Source organism: Perca fluviatilis, chromosome 12, assembly GCF_010015445.1.
Source record: "Perca fluviatilis chromosome 12, GENO_Pfluv_1.0, whole genome shotgun sequence".
Lineage (NCBI taxonomy): Eukaryota > Metazoa > Chordata > Actinopteri > Perciformes > Percidae > Perca > Perca fluviatilis.
This window is the reverse complement of record NC_053123.1, coordinates 33,443,825-33,460,556: the sequence shown is the minus strand read 5'-3', so window position 1 is coordinate 33,460,556 and position 16,732 is coordinate 33,443,825. Positions and strand designations below refer to the sequence as shown.

The 16,732-nt window shown below is 39.4% G+C and overlaps 1 protein-coding gene across 2 annotated transcripts; it reads right to left on the bottom strand.

Annotated features, from left to right (window-relative positions):
• Nucleotides 1-2,553: 2,553 nt before the first annotated feature.
• On the bottom strand, nucleotides 2,554-11,232 carry LOC120570552 (galactose-specific lectin nattectin-like). Of its 2 annotated transcripts, none has more exons than XM_039818949.1 (7): nucleotides 11,095-11,232; nucleotides 10,793-10,886; nucleotides 10,458-10,482; nucleotides 4,190-4,272; nucleotides 3,660-3,794; nucleotides 3,449-3,557; nucleotides 2,554-3,302 (listed from the first exon to the last, which is right to left on the bottom strand). In XM_039818949.1, the coding sequence occupies exons 2-7, from the start codon at nucleotides 10,853-10,855 to the stop codon at nucleotides 3,241-3,243; spliced, it is 477 nt and encodes a 158-aa protein (XP_039674883.1). In that variant the 5' UTR covers nucleotides 10,856-10,886; nucleotides 11,095-11,232; the 3' UTR covers nucleotides 2,554-3,240. The 2 variants fall into 2 exon arrangements, with proteins under 2 accessions (XP_039674883.1, XP_039674882.1); XM_039818948.1 differs by having other exon boundaries at nucleotides 10,793-10,855; nucleotides 11,095-11,230.
• Nucleotides 11,233-16,732: the final 5,500 nt, after the last annotated feature.

Genomic DNA, 16,732 nt, shown 5'->3' with positions numbered 1-16,732 from the left:
CTTCAGTTTTATTTTTACATGTAGCATACAGTACAGGCCAAAAGTTTGGACACACCTTCTCATTCAATGTGTTTCTTTATTTTCATGACTATTTACATTGTAGATTCTCACTGAAGGCATCAAAACTATGAATGAACACATATGGAATTATGTACTTAACAAAAAAGTGTGAAATAACTGAAAACATATCTTATATTTTAGATTCTTCAAAGTAGCCACCCTTTGCTAAGTGCTTGTATTTGCGCCCCCTGCTGTTGGCTGTTAATATTGCTTTAATAGAGTTTTTTTTTTTTTTGTGCCGACGGCCGTCGGTTGGATGGCCGTTCTCAACTTTTCCAGAACGCACAAATTGTCAGTCCGTCCCTGCTCCTCCCGTTCAGTCGTCCCTGCTGCAGCAAACACCACTGTCTCTACCCTCTGGGGTTTTTCACACCCACGCCATCACTTCCCCACTCACAACCTCCAACAAATAGCCCCCCTCCCCCAACCTGTCCTCCTCACCAGGTGAGGAGTGAGCTACGGAGGATCAAGGTGAGGAGAACAGCGGGTCCTGATGGCCTCAGCTCCAGGCTTCTCAAGTCCTGTGCAGATCAGCTGTGCAGGATAGTGGGACACATGTTCAACCTGAGCCTGAAGCTAGGGAGGGTGCCACAGCTCTGGAAGACATCCTGCGTGGTGCCTGTGCCAAATCCCAGCGATCTCAACAGCTACACTGACATCCTACCTGATGAAGACTCTGGTCCTGGTCCATCTCCGCCCGCTGGTGAGCACATCCATGGATCCACTTCAGTTTGCCTATCACCCTGGCACTGGGGTGGATGATGCTATCATATACCTTCTCCACAAATCTCTCTCCCACCTGGAAATGGCTAGAAGCACTGTGAGAATCATGTTCTATGATTTCTCCAGCGCTTTCAACACCAACGCTTCTGAGGGAAAAGTTGGAGCGGACGAGGGTGGACCTCCACCTCACCGGATGGATATTGGACTACCTCACCAACCGACCTCAGTTTGTAAGGAAACAGGGCTGTGCGTCTGACAAAGTTATCTACAGCCCCAGGTGCCCCACAAGGAACAGTCCTGGCCCCGTTCCTGTTCACCCTCTACACTGCAGACTTCACCTATCACTCAGGAAACTACCACCTACAAAAGTTCTCTGATGACTCCGCAGTTGTTGACCTCATTCGCAGGAGCAAATACTCTTCACATCCTGTGAACATCCTGGGTACGGACATCAGTATGGTTAAATCATATGGGTTCCTGGGTGTTCACCTCAACAATAAACTGGACTGACAACACCACAGCACTTTACAAAAAAGGCCAGAGCAGACTGTATCTACTGAGAAGACCCAGGTCTTTTGGGGTGCAAGGGGCACTCCTGAGGACATTCGATGACTCTGTGGTGGCATCAGCCATTCTCTATGGAGTGGTCTACTGGGGCAGTGGCGTTGCAGTGGCAGACAGGAAAAGACTGGACAGGCTGATTAAGAAGGTCAGCTCTGTTCTTGGTTGCCCCCTTCACGCCGTGGAGGTGGTGGGAGACAGGAAGATAGTGGTTAAATTGTCCTCCATGATGGATGACTCCTCGCACCCCATGCAGGACACTCTGTCAGCACTGAACAGCTCCTTCAGTGACAGACTGCTGCACCAATGCTGCGTCACGGAGAGATACAGCAGGTCTGCTGTCAGACTCTAAAATCAGCACTGCTCCCAGTAGACCACATGGAAAAAACACACACACCAGGGCTGATAAAACATAACACATAAAATAAAACATGTGACATGTGCAATTACTGTAAATACATTTCAGTATTTACTATTTAATGTTTACTTTCTTTAATTATATTTATTACTGTGTGTTAACGTGTGTCTTCTATTTTTCCACTTGTGAATTTCCCCATTGTGGGATTAATAAAGGACTTTGAATCTTTGGGTTCCTGGGATCAACCATCTCACAGGACCTAAAATGGTCTCCCCACATTGACTCTGTCCAGAAAAAGGCCCAGCAGAGGTTATACTTCCTACGACAGCTAAGGAAGTTTAATCTGTCTAAGGAGCTGCTGACCACATTCTACTCAGCCATCATTCAGTCTGTCATCGACATTTATTTTCGATGAGAAGATCGTCACCACTCATGTCTGGTAGGTAGATGTTGGTTACCTTTGGACAGAGAGCCATGCTAGCTACAAATCAAACCATACTACTGACATGGTAACAAGCTGTTTGCCTTCCCCTTTGCCACACACCTGTTAATGTGGCTGTTGATTTCTATAAGCATTTCCTGTGTCAATGCGCCACCCGGTGGTCACACACAAAACTGTAATTTTATCCCGTAAGAGAAAATTCATGACTTAAAAGAAAAAGAAACACAACCCTTTAAAATAAACTTTATGCTATTATTTAATCTATTCATCAATGGGTTTATTTGTATATTGGATTAATATCTTAACCTTGTTTTTATTGTAATTATTTAAGAAAAGCAATAACATTATTTACAATTATATAACTATTTGTCACTTTAAAGAAAAAGAGTCAGTAAGTCAGGACCAGACACTGTTTGTGACAATATGTCTTTTATTTTTTTAATGCTTATTGATTATAAAGTGAAGGAAAACAGATGAATAAAGAACCCAACACACCAGAAACTCCTCTTGTATCACAGAACGTTCAGACAACATTTGGACTTTATTTTCTATTTGGACATTTTTGATGGGAAGATCGTCACCACTCATGTCTGGTAGGTGGATGTTGTTACCTTTGGACAGAGCCAGGCTAGATGTTCCTCCCTGTTTCCAGTCTTAATGCTAAGCTAAGCTAATGTCTGCTCGAAGGGAACTTCTGATGAGAGTTGTATCAATCAGAACATTAACTTTTAGAGAGAAATCAAATAAGTGTTTAAGTTTTATTTTATGAGATCAGTGGACATTGTTTATAACAGACAATATTCAGTTAACTAAAATGGAAAAGATGTCAGAGTATTTGAATGTTTTCTGTATTTCATTTTGTGTTATTTACTAGATTAAAAGTCAAATAACTGATTATGTTTTTGTCCAGCTCAGAGAATCAGTTTCCTTCTAATGTTAAATCTCAAATGTGAATCGTTTCCTAACTCTTCAGATAATAAACAAGTGAAAGTGAGTCTGTCAGCAGAGAGCTGTTTCTGTCTGCAGAACAAACTGAAAGTGAATCAATGATAGAGATTATAGATGAGCTGTAGTGAGATCATGATGGTGGGAGGCCTCACAGGTTCTTGGAGCACACGAAAGTATTTTTACTGTCACACGAATCGTCATTCCATGTGTCTGTAGAGAGAGTTTCCAGAGTTTTAATATCTAACTTTATCTTTCAGACTGGAACATATGACCGCCTGCTATAAGTTTAGAGGTCATTTTTTGCATCATCATGTTTATTTAAAAGACAAGATGTTTTATATGTTGTTGTTTTTTACCCAGATGGCTCTCAAGACAGTTCTCCCCTCCATGGGAGTTGTCAGGCTGCCCCGGAGCCCAGTGTTCGTAGTCGAATATGGATCCATCAGTCCACATCCACATGCCCTCCTAGAGGAGAAAGATTGGTTCAAAGTGAAATCCATCAAATTTAATTTTCTCGATACCTTTAGAGATGAGTGACATCATGTCCTGTGATGATAAAAGTCTCACCTGCACTGAGTCAAAGCCTCCCATCCAGGTACTGTCGATTTTACCGCCCACTTGGTTAATGTAGGTTTTGAGGAATTCATATTCCTCTACTGAGTGGACTGAAGCCAGATTCCCACCTTTAAACAAGCAGTAGTTCTAATGGAGACAACATTCAAATAGGTTAAAAACATTTCAGAAAAATACATAAACCTAATCACAATTTTAACAGATGCGATCTCAGGATATCTAATTTTTACACTGACATACCTTTGAACAATACAGGACTTTCACTATAACAAAGTATTAATACTTTTAGAGACTGTCCCCCCCAAAAAACAGTCCCATAAGTCGTTAGTTCAAGCAGAAATTAGTACTCATATTTAGGTTTATAGTGGTGGCGCCCTCTAATGGCCGTAGTAGTTATGACAGCAGCAAAGCAGGAAGTAAAGTGATTTATTTTTTGCTCCTGTCATAACTACTACGGCCACTAGAGGACACCGCCACTAGAAATCTAAATATATGTCAGGACAGTCTCAATAAAACTGCTGTACCTCTGCATCGCTCCAACTCTTTCCCTGGAGGTAGAAACTGAAACAGCGAGAGCCAAACTGAGTCCAACCAGGAGGGCAGGGATCTTCAAGACAATGTTGGAAAAAAGAGAAAGTTAGATTCTTGTTACGTAGCAGTTTGTATTTTTTGTTGTGTGTGTGTGCCTCCTCCGTCCCTTCTCCAGCTTGGTCGGTTATTGCTTGTGCTCATTCAGCTCCCTGGATAAAGGAGGGAGGAGACCTTCATTGTGCCGGCCGGCAGCAGACTGAGTGAAGCATGTGAAGTTGATCGACCTCTGCCTGTCCGTAGCAAACTGGCTTTTGTTATTTAACTTCTGTGAGGCAGTGTTGCATGTCTTCTGTTTGTATTATTAATACATTATATAGATAATTTAAATACAAGCTCCTCCCATCCTTCCTTCAGAAACCTAACATAATTTCTTTTCTCCCTAATCCCTATCAGGACGTAATTTATCTTTCCGCGTGATGCAATCAGTCAAGAGCAGATGTACGGGACGTTAAAGGAGAATTCCAGTCGATTTCAACACATAGCTCTGTTGTTTGTAAATTTGGAGTGCTGTCAGTAGCGAGAAAAATGATAATAATCGGTGCTGCCTACACAGTGTTATCCTCCTGCTAGTGTTAGCACCCAGGAGGCTGAAACAGGGCAAGTTTCAAACGTGCTTTTAGCTTCTTAACATGTTCAAGATGTCATTACAAGTGTCTACCCATGTGAAGTGATTCCTTCCGAGTGAACACAGAGGGCCATATCTTGCACTCAGCGCAATTGCCTTTGTACCACTGACGTATGTATCATTCCTATTTTGCACCTGACGCACAGCGGACTTTTCCCTCCACAGACGCACGTCGGTAAATTAGGGAATGAACTTGCTCGGGGGTGGTTCAGCAAAAAGAGGAGGGGTATGTTCTGGCGCAAAAGTTCCCTGGTGCTATTTTGCAGTTTCAGAAAACATTTCCGCCACAGACCAGGAAAAACCTAGTCTAAAGTCAGTGGCGCTAGTCTAAAGTCAGGGTGCTAGTCTAAAGTCAGTAGCACTAGTCTAAAGTCAGTGGTGCTAGTCTAAAGTCAGTGGCGCTAGTCTAAAGTCAGTGGCGCTAGTCTAAAGTCAGTGGCACTAGTCTAAAGTCAGTGGCGCTAGTCTAAAGTCAGTGGCACTAGTCTAAAGTAAGTGGCGCTAGTCTAAAGTCAGTGGCGCTAGTCTAAAGTCAGTGGCACTAGTCTAAAGTCAGTGGCGCTAGTCTAAAGTCAATGGCGCTAGTCTAAAGTCAGTGGCGCTAGTCTAAAGTCAGTGGTACTAGTCTAAAGTCAATGGCGCTAGTCTAAAGTCAGTGGTGCTAGTCTAAACTCAGTGGCGCTAGTCTAAAGTCAGTGGCGCTAGTCTAAAGTCAGTGGCGCTAGTCTAAAGTCAGTGGCGCTAGTCTAAAATCAGTGGTGCTAGTCTAAAGTCAGTGGTTCTAGTCTAAAGTCAGTGGTGCTAGTCTAAAGTCAATGGCGCTAGTCTAAAGTCAATGGCGCTAGTCTAAAGTCAATGGCGCTAGTCTAAAGTCAATGGCGCTAGTCTAAACTCAGTGGCGCTAGTCTAAACTCAGTGGTGCTAGTCATAAGTCAGTGGCGCTAGTCTAAAGTCAGTGGCGCTAGTCTAAAGTCAGTGGTGCTAGTCTAAAGTCAGTGGAACGTTATTAAAATGCTATTTTAGGGGCGCATGCTTGGCCATAATGAAGCTAGTGCACAACGCGCATACACCTTGCTTCTCTTGCAGTACAGATCCATTTGCCTGACACGACTGAAGTGTGGTGTCGCGACATCACACATCCATTGTTGATGCTCCACGCCCCCTGACTGGCAGCGTATTGAGAATACAATCTAGTATTTTACAAAAATAGTTCACTAAAACGTGTTTCTGAAAACATTTTAAGAGAGAAATAGGCCGTGCAGTTGCTGAATCTGTCTTCATTTCAGATCAACAAAGGTCAGTTTGAAAGATTTTCGTCTACTTCTACTGGATAGTCACGTCCAATGGATTCTTTTGCATAAAGATGGGCATTGGCCAGCTTTTGGATGCACAGCACTTTTTCAAATGCAGCACCGCCTTCCTGGGAGGCTTTGCGTGCATGTTGAAGTCACTTGACATCACCCATAGGAATAAAGTGGAGCGCGGCGCGACAGAAGCATCGCACGGTCAAATGGATCTGTACCGTTATCTACACGGATGCAGCAGTTCCCATTTTTGCAAACCATACATAATTACAAGGAAAAATATTACTGAAAATGCGCTTCAGGTGTTTGGATCGGTCAGGAGGCACTTTACAGTACAGTCCTCAAAAAGCCGCAGCATTCTTTGTGGCTTGTTGTGTTTTACACAACATTTCCATGAATCATGGATGTGTTGATGACATAAATGAGGAAATATTAGAGGACTTAAAGAGACGTGATGTTGAACTACGGCGGGATTGGACACTTGAGTGGCGATGTGCTCCTGGTGGAGCGGGTGGATGGAGATGGAGTGGGGGGGGAGGAGGAAGGGGAACAACAAAAGCAGGTGGTGCATTTGGAGGCCCACACTCCATAGCTGCAGCAATCCTCTCCAGACTTGAGAAGATGCGCCCAAGAGGCCGCAGCAACATCGCCACCCGGTCAAGAATGGGCATTTATTACTTTGGCGCATCCCGGACAACTCCCGCTGGCATGCACTAAGCAAATCCACTGTTATAATAGCAATCCGCCATGGAACAAGCGCGCCTGCTCTTAAAAGGGAATGTGAGATGACGCTCTGATTGGTTTATTGCACGTTACGCCCAAACCACACCTAGCTACTTCAGACCAACCCATTTTAGATTTGCGTCGGACAAAGCTACTTGCTTTTCAGATCATTAAAATAGCGCCCAGTGAATCTGACTGCAGTAAATGTGAAAGAAATTCATAAAAGTCGTTTATTATGACTTTTATGAATTTCTTTCAGCTCTGTTTAGTTCCGGTGGTGAGAAGGCAACACGAGTGCTTCGGTACTGTCTACAAACTACAACACCGAAAAGAGATACAAACATATTTTCAAAAATAGGCATATGCTTATTTTTTAAAAGTAAGTGCTGTAGTACAACTAGCAGGAGATAAGTTATAAGTGATGTAAGTTTTGAGACTTATTTAATCATTAAATCAGTAAATATTTTTGCATCTTTTTTCGGTAGTTTGTAGACAGTCCCCAAGTCTTTCCGTCTCAACACCGGATCTAAACAGAGCTAAATTAGCACAACTTTCAGATTCACTGTGTTCACTCGGAAGGAATCACTTCACATGGATAGGCAGTAGATGTGAAAGAAATGCATAAAAGTTGTGCTAATTTAGCTTTTGTTTACTTTTTGTTTTTTATGTTTACTTCTGGTGGTGAGTGACCACTCGCAAGACGAGTGCAATACCGAAAAGAGATATTATTATTATTATTATTATTATTATTATTATTATTATTATTTAATCATTAAATTAATAAATATTTTTGTATCTCTTTTCGGTGTTGTAGCTTGTAGACGGTCCCTAAGCTACGGTGGCCGGGAAGTGCAATGCAACATTACAAAGAATGAAACACTTTTACATTTTGGAAAACAAATTTACATTTTGGAAAACAAAATAACATTTTGGAAAACAAATTTACATTTTGGAAAACAAAATAACATTTTGGAAAACAAATTTACATTTTGGAAAACAAAATAACATTTTAGAAAACAAATTTACATTTTGGAAAACAAAATAACATTTTAGAAAACAAATTTACATTTTAGAAAACAAATTTACATTTTGGAAAACAAATTTACATTTTGGAAAACAAAATAACATTTTAGAAAACAAATTTACATTTTGGAAAACAAAATAACATTTTAGAAAACAAATTTACATTTTGGAAAACAAAATAACATTTTCGAAAACAAATTTACATTTTAGAAAACAAATTTACATTTTGGAAAACAAAATAACATTTTAGAAAACAAATTTACATTTTCGAAAACAAATTAACAAGATGCAAAACACTTTTACCAGTCCCGAAACAAATTTACAAATGACAGATTCTTCACGAAAGGGAATGTACCACATACCCGGAAGTGATGAGGTTTTGTATACATGTCGCCTTGACTACGGCAGTTATGGATCGAATGCGTCAATAGAGCCGCCATCTTGGAACAGGGGAGGCACTGCCTTATATACTGTCTATGGGCCGTCCTTCCAATGCATCAGCGCGTCAATGTAGGCAAAGGTCTAACGGAAATAAAATCACTATAAATCGTCAAAATCTCATGCGATGTTCTTGTTTTTTAAACAAAAAGACAAAGAGACTAATTAATGTGTTAATACAAAGAATATTTATTATAATCAGTTCACAGATATGAGTACAAACGGAAACTTCACCCTTCTGAACTAAGAGGTTCTGCTTCAAAGTGAAGTTTAAACAGACTGAAATGTCCAGGCTCACTCCCCACTAATGATTCATTTATTTCTGCATGTATTTATTTATTTAACGAGACTTTAAGTCGTGTTTCGTCGTCCACAGTCCGAGTCCCGCGCGACACCCTTTAGGAAACCTGTGATTTAAACTTCAGCAGGCTGTGACAGTCCGCTCCGTTTAGTCCTGGATCTGATTCTCCCGGGCTTCCCTTCCCTCCAGCGGGCCCAGCAATACGGCCTGGGTCTCCAGCTGCGTGGTGTCGGTTTTGGCTCCCAGGAATGGGCAGTGAGCTCCAGGTCCTGCAGCTGCAGACGGACTCAGCTGCCCCCCTGCTGTAGCTTCGATCCGGCCGCGGCTGTCGATACGTTCCCTGTTTTTCCAATGTTTCCGTCAGGTCCGCGTCATATAAAAACTCCAAACACCGACCACACGTAAAGTCACCATAAACTTCATTCACGCCATATACTCACTCACAACAACACAAATTGACTGCGCTCACCAACAACACCTCATCACTTCCGGTATGTGGTACATTCCCTTTCCGTGAAGAATCTGTCATTTGTAAATTTGTTTCGGGACTGGTAAAAGTGTTTTGCATCTTGTTAATTTGTTTTCTAAAATGTAAATTTGTTTTCGAAAATGTAAATTTGTTTTCGAAAATGTAAATTTGTTTTCTAAAATGTTATTTTGTTTTCCAAAATGTAAATTTGTTTTCTAAAACGTAAATTTGTTTTCGAAAATGTTATTTTGTTTTCCAAAATGTTATTTTGTTTTCCAAAATGTTATTTTGTTTTCCAAAATGTAAATTTGTTTTCTAAAACGTAAATTTGTTTTCGAAAATGTTATTTTGTTTTCCAAAATGTAAATTTGTTTTCTAAAACGTAAATTTGTTTTCGAAAATGTTATTTTGTTTTCCAAAATGTAAATTTGTTTTCTAAAATGTTATTTTGTTTTCCAAAATGTAAATTTGTTTTCTAAAATGTTATTTTGTTTTCCAAAATGTAAATTTGTTTTCCAAAATGTAAATTTGTTTTCCAAAATGTAAATTTGTCTCGAGCTTTGTAAAAGTGTTTCATTCTTTGTAATGTTGCATTGCACTTCCCGGCCACCGTACTAAGCACTCGTCTTACTGCCTTCTCAACAACGGAACTTAACAGAGCTGAATTATTACAACTTTTATGTATTTCTTTCTTTCAGTCAGATTCACTGTGTTCACTCGGGAGGAATCACTTCACATGGGTAGGCACTTGTAATGACATCTCGAACATGTTAAGAGGCTAAAAGCACGTTTCAAACTTTCCGTCTTTCAGCCTCCTGGGTGCTAACGCTAGCAGGAGGATAACACGGTGTAGGCAACACCGATTGTTTTCATTTATCGCGCTACTGACAGCACTCCAAATTTACAAACAACAGAGCTACGTGTTGAAATCGACCGGAATTCTCCTTTAACATCTGGGCGTACAGCCAGGGACAGCGAGGTCAATGGCCTTATGTGGTACCTAATGTACTGATATGGACTCCATCCTCCCAAATGTATAAATGACTTGCATGCTAGAGAATGTCTTCAGTTCCTCTGCAGAGTAACTCAGGTCTTTGGTTGAATTAAGATCTTATGTTTTGCAACATCATGGTCTCCTGAAAATTCCTTGATTAGTAAAATCAAGGAAGTTGAAAAGAATCCAAGACAAACCAACATGGAGAAAAGAGGAAGGAGGCGCACACACACACACAACAAAAACTACAAACCCCTACATAACATTATATGAACAAACAAGTCAAATACAATCAGAGCAACGAGTCAGAGATACTGTACTAACCTGGGCAGGAGGTTTGTCCATAACACTGTAATCACAAAAAGACATTCCTGAATCAGTCTGAATCTTTTAAGTATTTAAACACGAGCAGTCTAATTACAGGACTACTCAACTCCACTTTATTTATATAGCACCTTTGATACAAACATGCAGCCCAAAGAGCTTCACAGAACAAACTTATCTAAAGTTTCAGCTTACAGTTTGCACTCAGTCTACATTAAAACTAGTAACATTATTTAATAACTCATAATCTTACAGGTTGGGAAACCACTGCATTATTCTTCATGTGCAACACATATTTGTTTTTTTAAATTAATAGTTGCATAGTTTTTACTTACAGATGGAGCCAACAGTCCGATGGACAAACAGAGCAACAAAGCAAACGGAAAGCCTGATGCCATCTGTGTAAAGACGTTAAACAAAGTCAACGTACTGCAGACAAGGACATAAATGGAGACAATTAAATACTGTGATCAGTGAGCCATTTCTCAAATTAAAGTATCCTGCTAGTTATAAGTGTAATATATAATATACATATGGTTTTTAATTTAGATTAATATATACATAATTATATAAAGTGTTCTCAAAATATAAAATGTCCTCTCGATGAAATTGTGATAATAAATTGAAATATAATTACCTTTGCTGAGGTGATGATTGGCTGACACAGAGAAGAACAACCAGCTGATGACTGTCAGTAAAGGAAGATATTCACTCTTTATATAGTTTATCAAAGCACCACAAGAGAGTACGTCTACGCCTGCATGACCCTTCAAGTTCCGCCCCTCTATTCCAGTTGAGAGAGACCCTTATCAAGTCGCGTGACATCTGAAAATCATGATACCTAAAAAACATGTTTGAATCAATGATCACCATGGTGAAGTAAACACTTTTATTACACAATTATGTTCCAGTTAGAGGTGAAACATTAACAAATTGCAGCCTGCATGTCAACATTCTTGTACTTTAATCAAGTATTGCCTTTTTTTCACTGTATACTCAGAGCATACTCCACCAAAACTCAGAGGGAAATATTGTACTTTTTACTGCACTACATTTATGTGACACAATTACTTTTTACATAAAAAAACAACATGAAGCTGTACTTATACTACTAATCTACACAGTAGTATACAAAGTATCTAACTAAATTGACTCCACGTTAATAAAATACAACATTGAAATGCTCTTACAATTTTCTATAATAATATAACACTTTGAAAGGAGCTATTCTGCATATTGATTATGATGATGACTTTTGATTTGAAGTATATTTTCCTACTACTTTTATTTGAGCAATATCTCGAACAGGTTACTTTACCACAGTCATTTAAAGTAGCTGTGATAAAACCTCTGCTTAAAAAAGCACTTTTGATCCAGAGGTCTTAGCCAACTTTAGAGCACTGAGATGGCACTGGTGAAAATTAAAAATTGCCTTCTAACTTTTTCAGACAAAGGACTTGTCTCCGTACTTGTCTTATTAAATCTTAATGCTGCATGCGACATTGACCATCACATGCTATTACATAAATATAGAGACTGAAACATTGAATTGACATTAAAAGAACTGCACTAAGCTGGTTTAATCAATCAATCAACATTTATTTATATAGCACTTTACAGCATCCAGCAGGTATCCAAAGTGCTTTACATCAGGAACCAAGAATAAAAAAACATATACAATAAAAAGAATGAAACATAGAAAACAGTAAAATCAGAAAAGGTTACATAGAAACAGGAAATTGTCTCTACATATTAAAAGCCATTGTCTTACAAATAGGTTTTGAGTTTAAATCTAAAAAGAGCTACATCTTTGATAGTGTGAATATCCAGAGTCTGGGGTAGATCACCCCACCGTTTATAACTCGACCTTGGGACTTCTAAAACCAGTTGATTTGAAGACCGCAATGACCGGTTATGCTCACGCAGGGTTAAAATCTCGGACAAATACTCCGGGGCCAGAACAAACAAAATCTTAAAATCGATTCTAAAACACACAGGGAGCCAATGTAGGGTGTAAAAAACGGGAGTGATGTGTGCACGTCTAGATGTATTTGTTAAAAAGCGAGCAGCAGCATTTTGCACAAGTTGAAGTCGTGAGATGGAGGTCTGATTCAGACCAACATAAAGAGCATTACAGTAATCCAACCGTGAACTAATAAAAGCACGAATCACCTTTTCTAGATCATGCCTGTTAAGGAAGGGCTTAAAGGAGAATTCCGCCAGTCGATTTCAACACGTAGCTCTGTTGTTTGTAAATTTGGAGTGCTGTCAGCAGCGAGAAAAACGATCGGTGCTGCCTACACCGTGTTATCCTCCTGCTAGCGTTAGCACCCAGGAGGTTGAAACCGGGCAGACTTTAAACATGTTTTTAGCCTCTTAACATGTTTGAAATGTCATTACAAGTGCCTACCCATGTGCAGCACTGCTGCTCCCACCACTTGAATCACGCACTGTGCGTAGGGCACCAAGTGCTGAGGGGGCACCAAAAATAGCCTAATGAAAAATCATCATAGTCATAATAATTATAATACCGATATTATTTCAGTATAGAAATATTAGGCACTTTTTAGGCATGTATATCACAAAACAGGCAGAACAAGAGATATATTTAATTGCTCAAGAAAGTAACGATGGTGCACCCCTACCCCCCAAACACACACACTGAACTTCCCAAGATCCCCCTGGGTGCCCTTCCCTATCTCAGTGGTCTGTTGAAATGCACCTGACAAAGTTTGACAGTAGCCTAGGCTAAGTCATCTTTTTTGGAAATGGCCTCGAAAAGACAGCAGGAGCCAGGAGCAGAGAAAAGAAAGAAGTAGAAACTGTGAGATGATGCCCGTGCATCACTTGCAGGTAAGTCCGTGTTTAATCATTCTTAAATACGGAAAATGTGCTGCTCATATTGCTAATGGTTAGCCTATCCGTACACCTCGAACTAGCTGACGTTATTGGTAATATTAGCAAACTCAAATATGTTATAAGTTAGGTGCAAGCTAAATTGAGATTTCGCTGTTGTCGACCGGTGTGGCAGTTGCTGAGGCGTCGCTTCGCTTGCTTGGTTGAACCAACCCTCTTTGTGCCTTCCCCTCAGCAACCCCCGGCCCTACTGTGCCCTCTTCTGCCGTACGGACAAACACTAGTTGCCCATCAGCGGGGCGGATGTTTTGGCCTATACTAAAAGGAGTTGCTTAACGACGCTTCCCTGATTAATTTAGCTTTTAGAGACACACATGCCCTCCGTTACAGAGAGACCCTCGCCCGGATCAGGGAACCCGAAGGCGAGGCAAGAGGCTAGATACACTACCCCAGACGTCCCCAATCTCACAGGTCTTCCGGTGCGTTGCATTATGGGTAGCGTAGTTTCGTGCTCCGGGGTTTTACTTCCCGCACAAATCGGACTCTCGTTTTCACAAAAACTAACACTTTACGATAATATGTGGCAGTTAAACTTGTTTTATATCTGAATAGAGGAATCAGAAACATCTAAAGCAACACTTTTTAAGACAAAACTGACAAGAAGTTAACGCTAACTCGACTAGCCAACAAACTTGCGATGTACTTCCAGTGTTTTGCGCTGCCAAAATAAAAGCCGTGTTCTGGAGAAATAATAATGTGGAAAGTAACTACGTAAATTAACTCACGTACTGTGCTTGCCCAAAAATAACATGGATGGTTCAACACAGCGCTCTTCGCAATTAAAATGTTTAAAAAACGTCAAAGAATGTTGAACTTAAATGACTTAAAAGTGACAAAAGCGCCAAAAACATTGAAAAAAGTGACTAAAGGCATTGAAAGCCTAGAAAACAGCAGAATAAAGCTTTGAAAAAAGAGTCAAACACAACAATGTTTTAAAAAGCGACAAAAACATTTTAAAAAAGCATCGGAAAATGTGGGTCAACATTCTTTGATGTTTTTTTTAAAACATTTTAATTGCATTTTAAGAGCGGTGCGTTGAACCATCCATGTTATTTTTGGACAATTTTGTTGAAAGAAACCCACATTTCTGATATAGAAAACTTTGAAAAGGGGTCAGACTTGACCAGAGGACAACAGGAGAGTTAAGCACAGTTCGTGAGTTAATTTACATAGTTACTTTACACCTCTGATTCATATTATTTCTCCAGAAGATGAACTACTACAGCTTTTATTTTGGCAGTAGAGAACACTGGACGTACATTGCAAGAGCTTATGGTTAAACAAGTCCGTTGGCTAGTCGAGTTAGTGTTAATTTCTTGTCAGTTTTGTCTTAAAAAGATGCTTTAGATGTTTTTGATTCATATATTCTGATATAAAACAAGTTTAACTGCCACATATTATCGTAAAGAAATACAAAAACAAGCAGCGTTGGAACCGTGCATTTGCGCGGTACTCAGACACTGCAAATCGTCACCAATGAAAACGGAACTCTCTGCTGAGTTCAATGATACCTCACACAATAGTGTAGGAAAAAGCTTAAAGATACTGCCAAAATTTTTCAGATGACGCAGATGATCCATAAGCCCACAAGAATAACAAAGTCTTCTCAAATGCTTTTAGACTTAATTTTCACAAATAAACCAGATCGAATTAGAAAGACTTATAACCTCATTACTTTGTAGATTCTCACTGAAGGCATCAAAACTATGAATGAACACATATGGAATTATGTACTTAACAAAAAAGTGTGAAATAACTGAAAACATGTATTATATTTTAGATTCTTCAAAGTAGCCACCCTTTGCTTTTTTTGATAACTCTGCAAACCATTGGTGTTCTCTCAATGAGCTTCATGATGTAGTCACCTGAAATGGTTTTCACTTCACAGGTGTGCTTTGTCAGGGTTAATTAGTGGAATTTCTTCCCTTTTTAATACAAAAGCAAAGGGTGGCTACTTTGAGGAATCTAAAATATAAGACATGTTTTCAGTTATTTCACACTTTTTTGTTAAGTACATAATTCCATATGTGTTCATTCATAGTTTTGATGCCTTCAGTGAGAATCTACAATGTAAATAGTCATTACAAAAAGGAAATGCATTGAATGAGAAGGTGTGTCCAAACTTTGGCCTGTACTGTATATATATATATATTAGGGCTGTCAAAATTAATTACTTCATGTGGCGGCTGAGAAACGTAATACGTCTACATAACAGCAGGTGGCGCTACTCTGTATTGTTGCCCAAGTAATGAAAACCGGCAGCTGATTGGACGAACGCGTCACATGGGTTTGTTTTCTCTGGCTATTGAGAGCCAGACTGTCATGATGGCCGTTCAGAATACGATCTCATATTGTACTAAAATAGTTCACTGAAACATGTTTCTGAAAACATTTTAAGCGAGAAATAGGCCTTGCAGTTGCTGAATCTGTCTTTATTTCAGCTCAACAAAGGTCACTTTAGAAGATTTTCGTCAGATTTTGAGAGACTAGTCACCTCATTCCGCTCGCCATTTCCGGGTGAGTCCCGACTGCCCTGCCACCGACTGAACATAGACTCGTTGGAGATGAACTGCGCCTCGCCTGTAAAATAGACGAGAGCAGGCGACAGCAGCCGGGGGCGGTGACAAAAATCTGCTCTCAAGTCGGACAGTTTCTAGCCGTTTCCAGCAGCCTTCAGCAGGACTAAATAAGTCAAATTGTTGCTGCTGTTGTTCTGAAAGATATTAAACATTCTGAACTTAGCAGAACCTTTCCTTGTTTGTTTTTGTTTGTTTTTTCTTCATATTTGCAAAGTTAAGTGATTTAGCATTTAAATATCCATTATTACAAGCTTCAGTCCCAATTTAAAAAAGCGATTAATCGCGATTAATTACAGCAAATTGTGCAATTAATTAGTTAATTTATTTTAATCGATTGACAGCCCTAATATATATATATATTTTGTAATTTCCCCACTGGGGATCAATAAACAGTATAAATTATTATTATTATTTCTAAATTATTAATTTAATGTCAACTATTAAAGACATTATATTAAAATACACCAAAAAAGGGGCAAGAAAACAAATAAAAAATATAATCTACCCTGGTTCAACACAAATCTCTGCAAATTAATGAAAAAAAGGGATGCTTTTTTGAAAAAGTTTTTAAAATCAAAATTAAATACTGATCATCTGAATTTTAAAAGTTCAAGAAATAAAGCCACACAACTTAGAAAGGCTAGAGCAAATTTCTTTCTCAATGTTATTAGTGAGGCAAAAGGAAACCCTAAAAAGTATTGGAAGAGCACTGACAAAATACTTGGACGGGAAAAATCAGCAAATTTTAAAACTCATGGTGGATTGCTGTATCCAGGATGA

What these genes read in the sequence shown, in the direction of transcription:
- LOC120570552 (XM_039818949.1), bottom strand. Translation starts at nt 10,855, where the DNA reads ATGGCATCAGGCTTTCCGTTTGCTTTGTTGCTCTGTTTGTCCATCGGA. An exon ending in TGGACAAACCTCCTGCCCAG is followed by an intron (nt 4,273 to 10,457) that starts GTTAGTACAGTA and finishes ATTGTCTTGAAG; the next exon opens with ATCCCTGCCCTCCTGGTTGG. An exon ending in CTGTCTTGAGAGCCATCTGG is followed by an intron (nt 3,303 to 3,448) that starts GTAAAAAACAAC and finishes CTCTCTCTACAG; the next exon opens with ACACATGGAATGACGATTCG.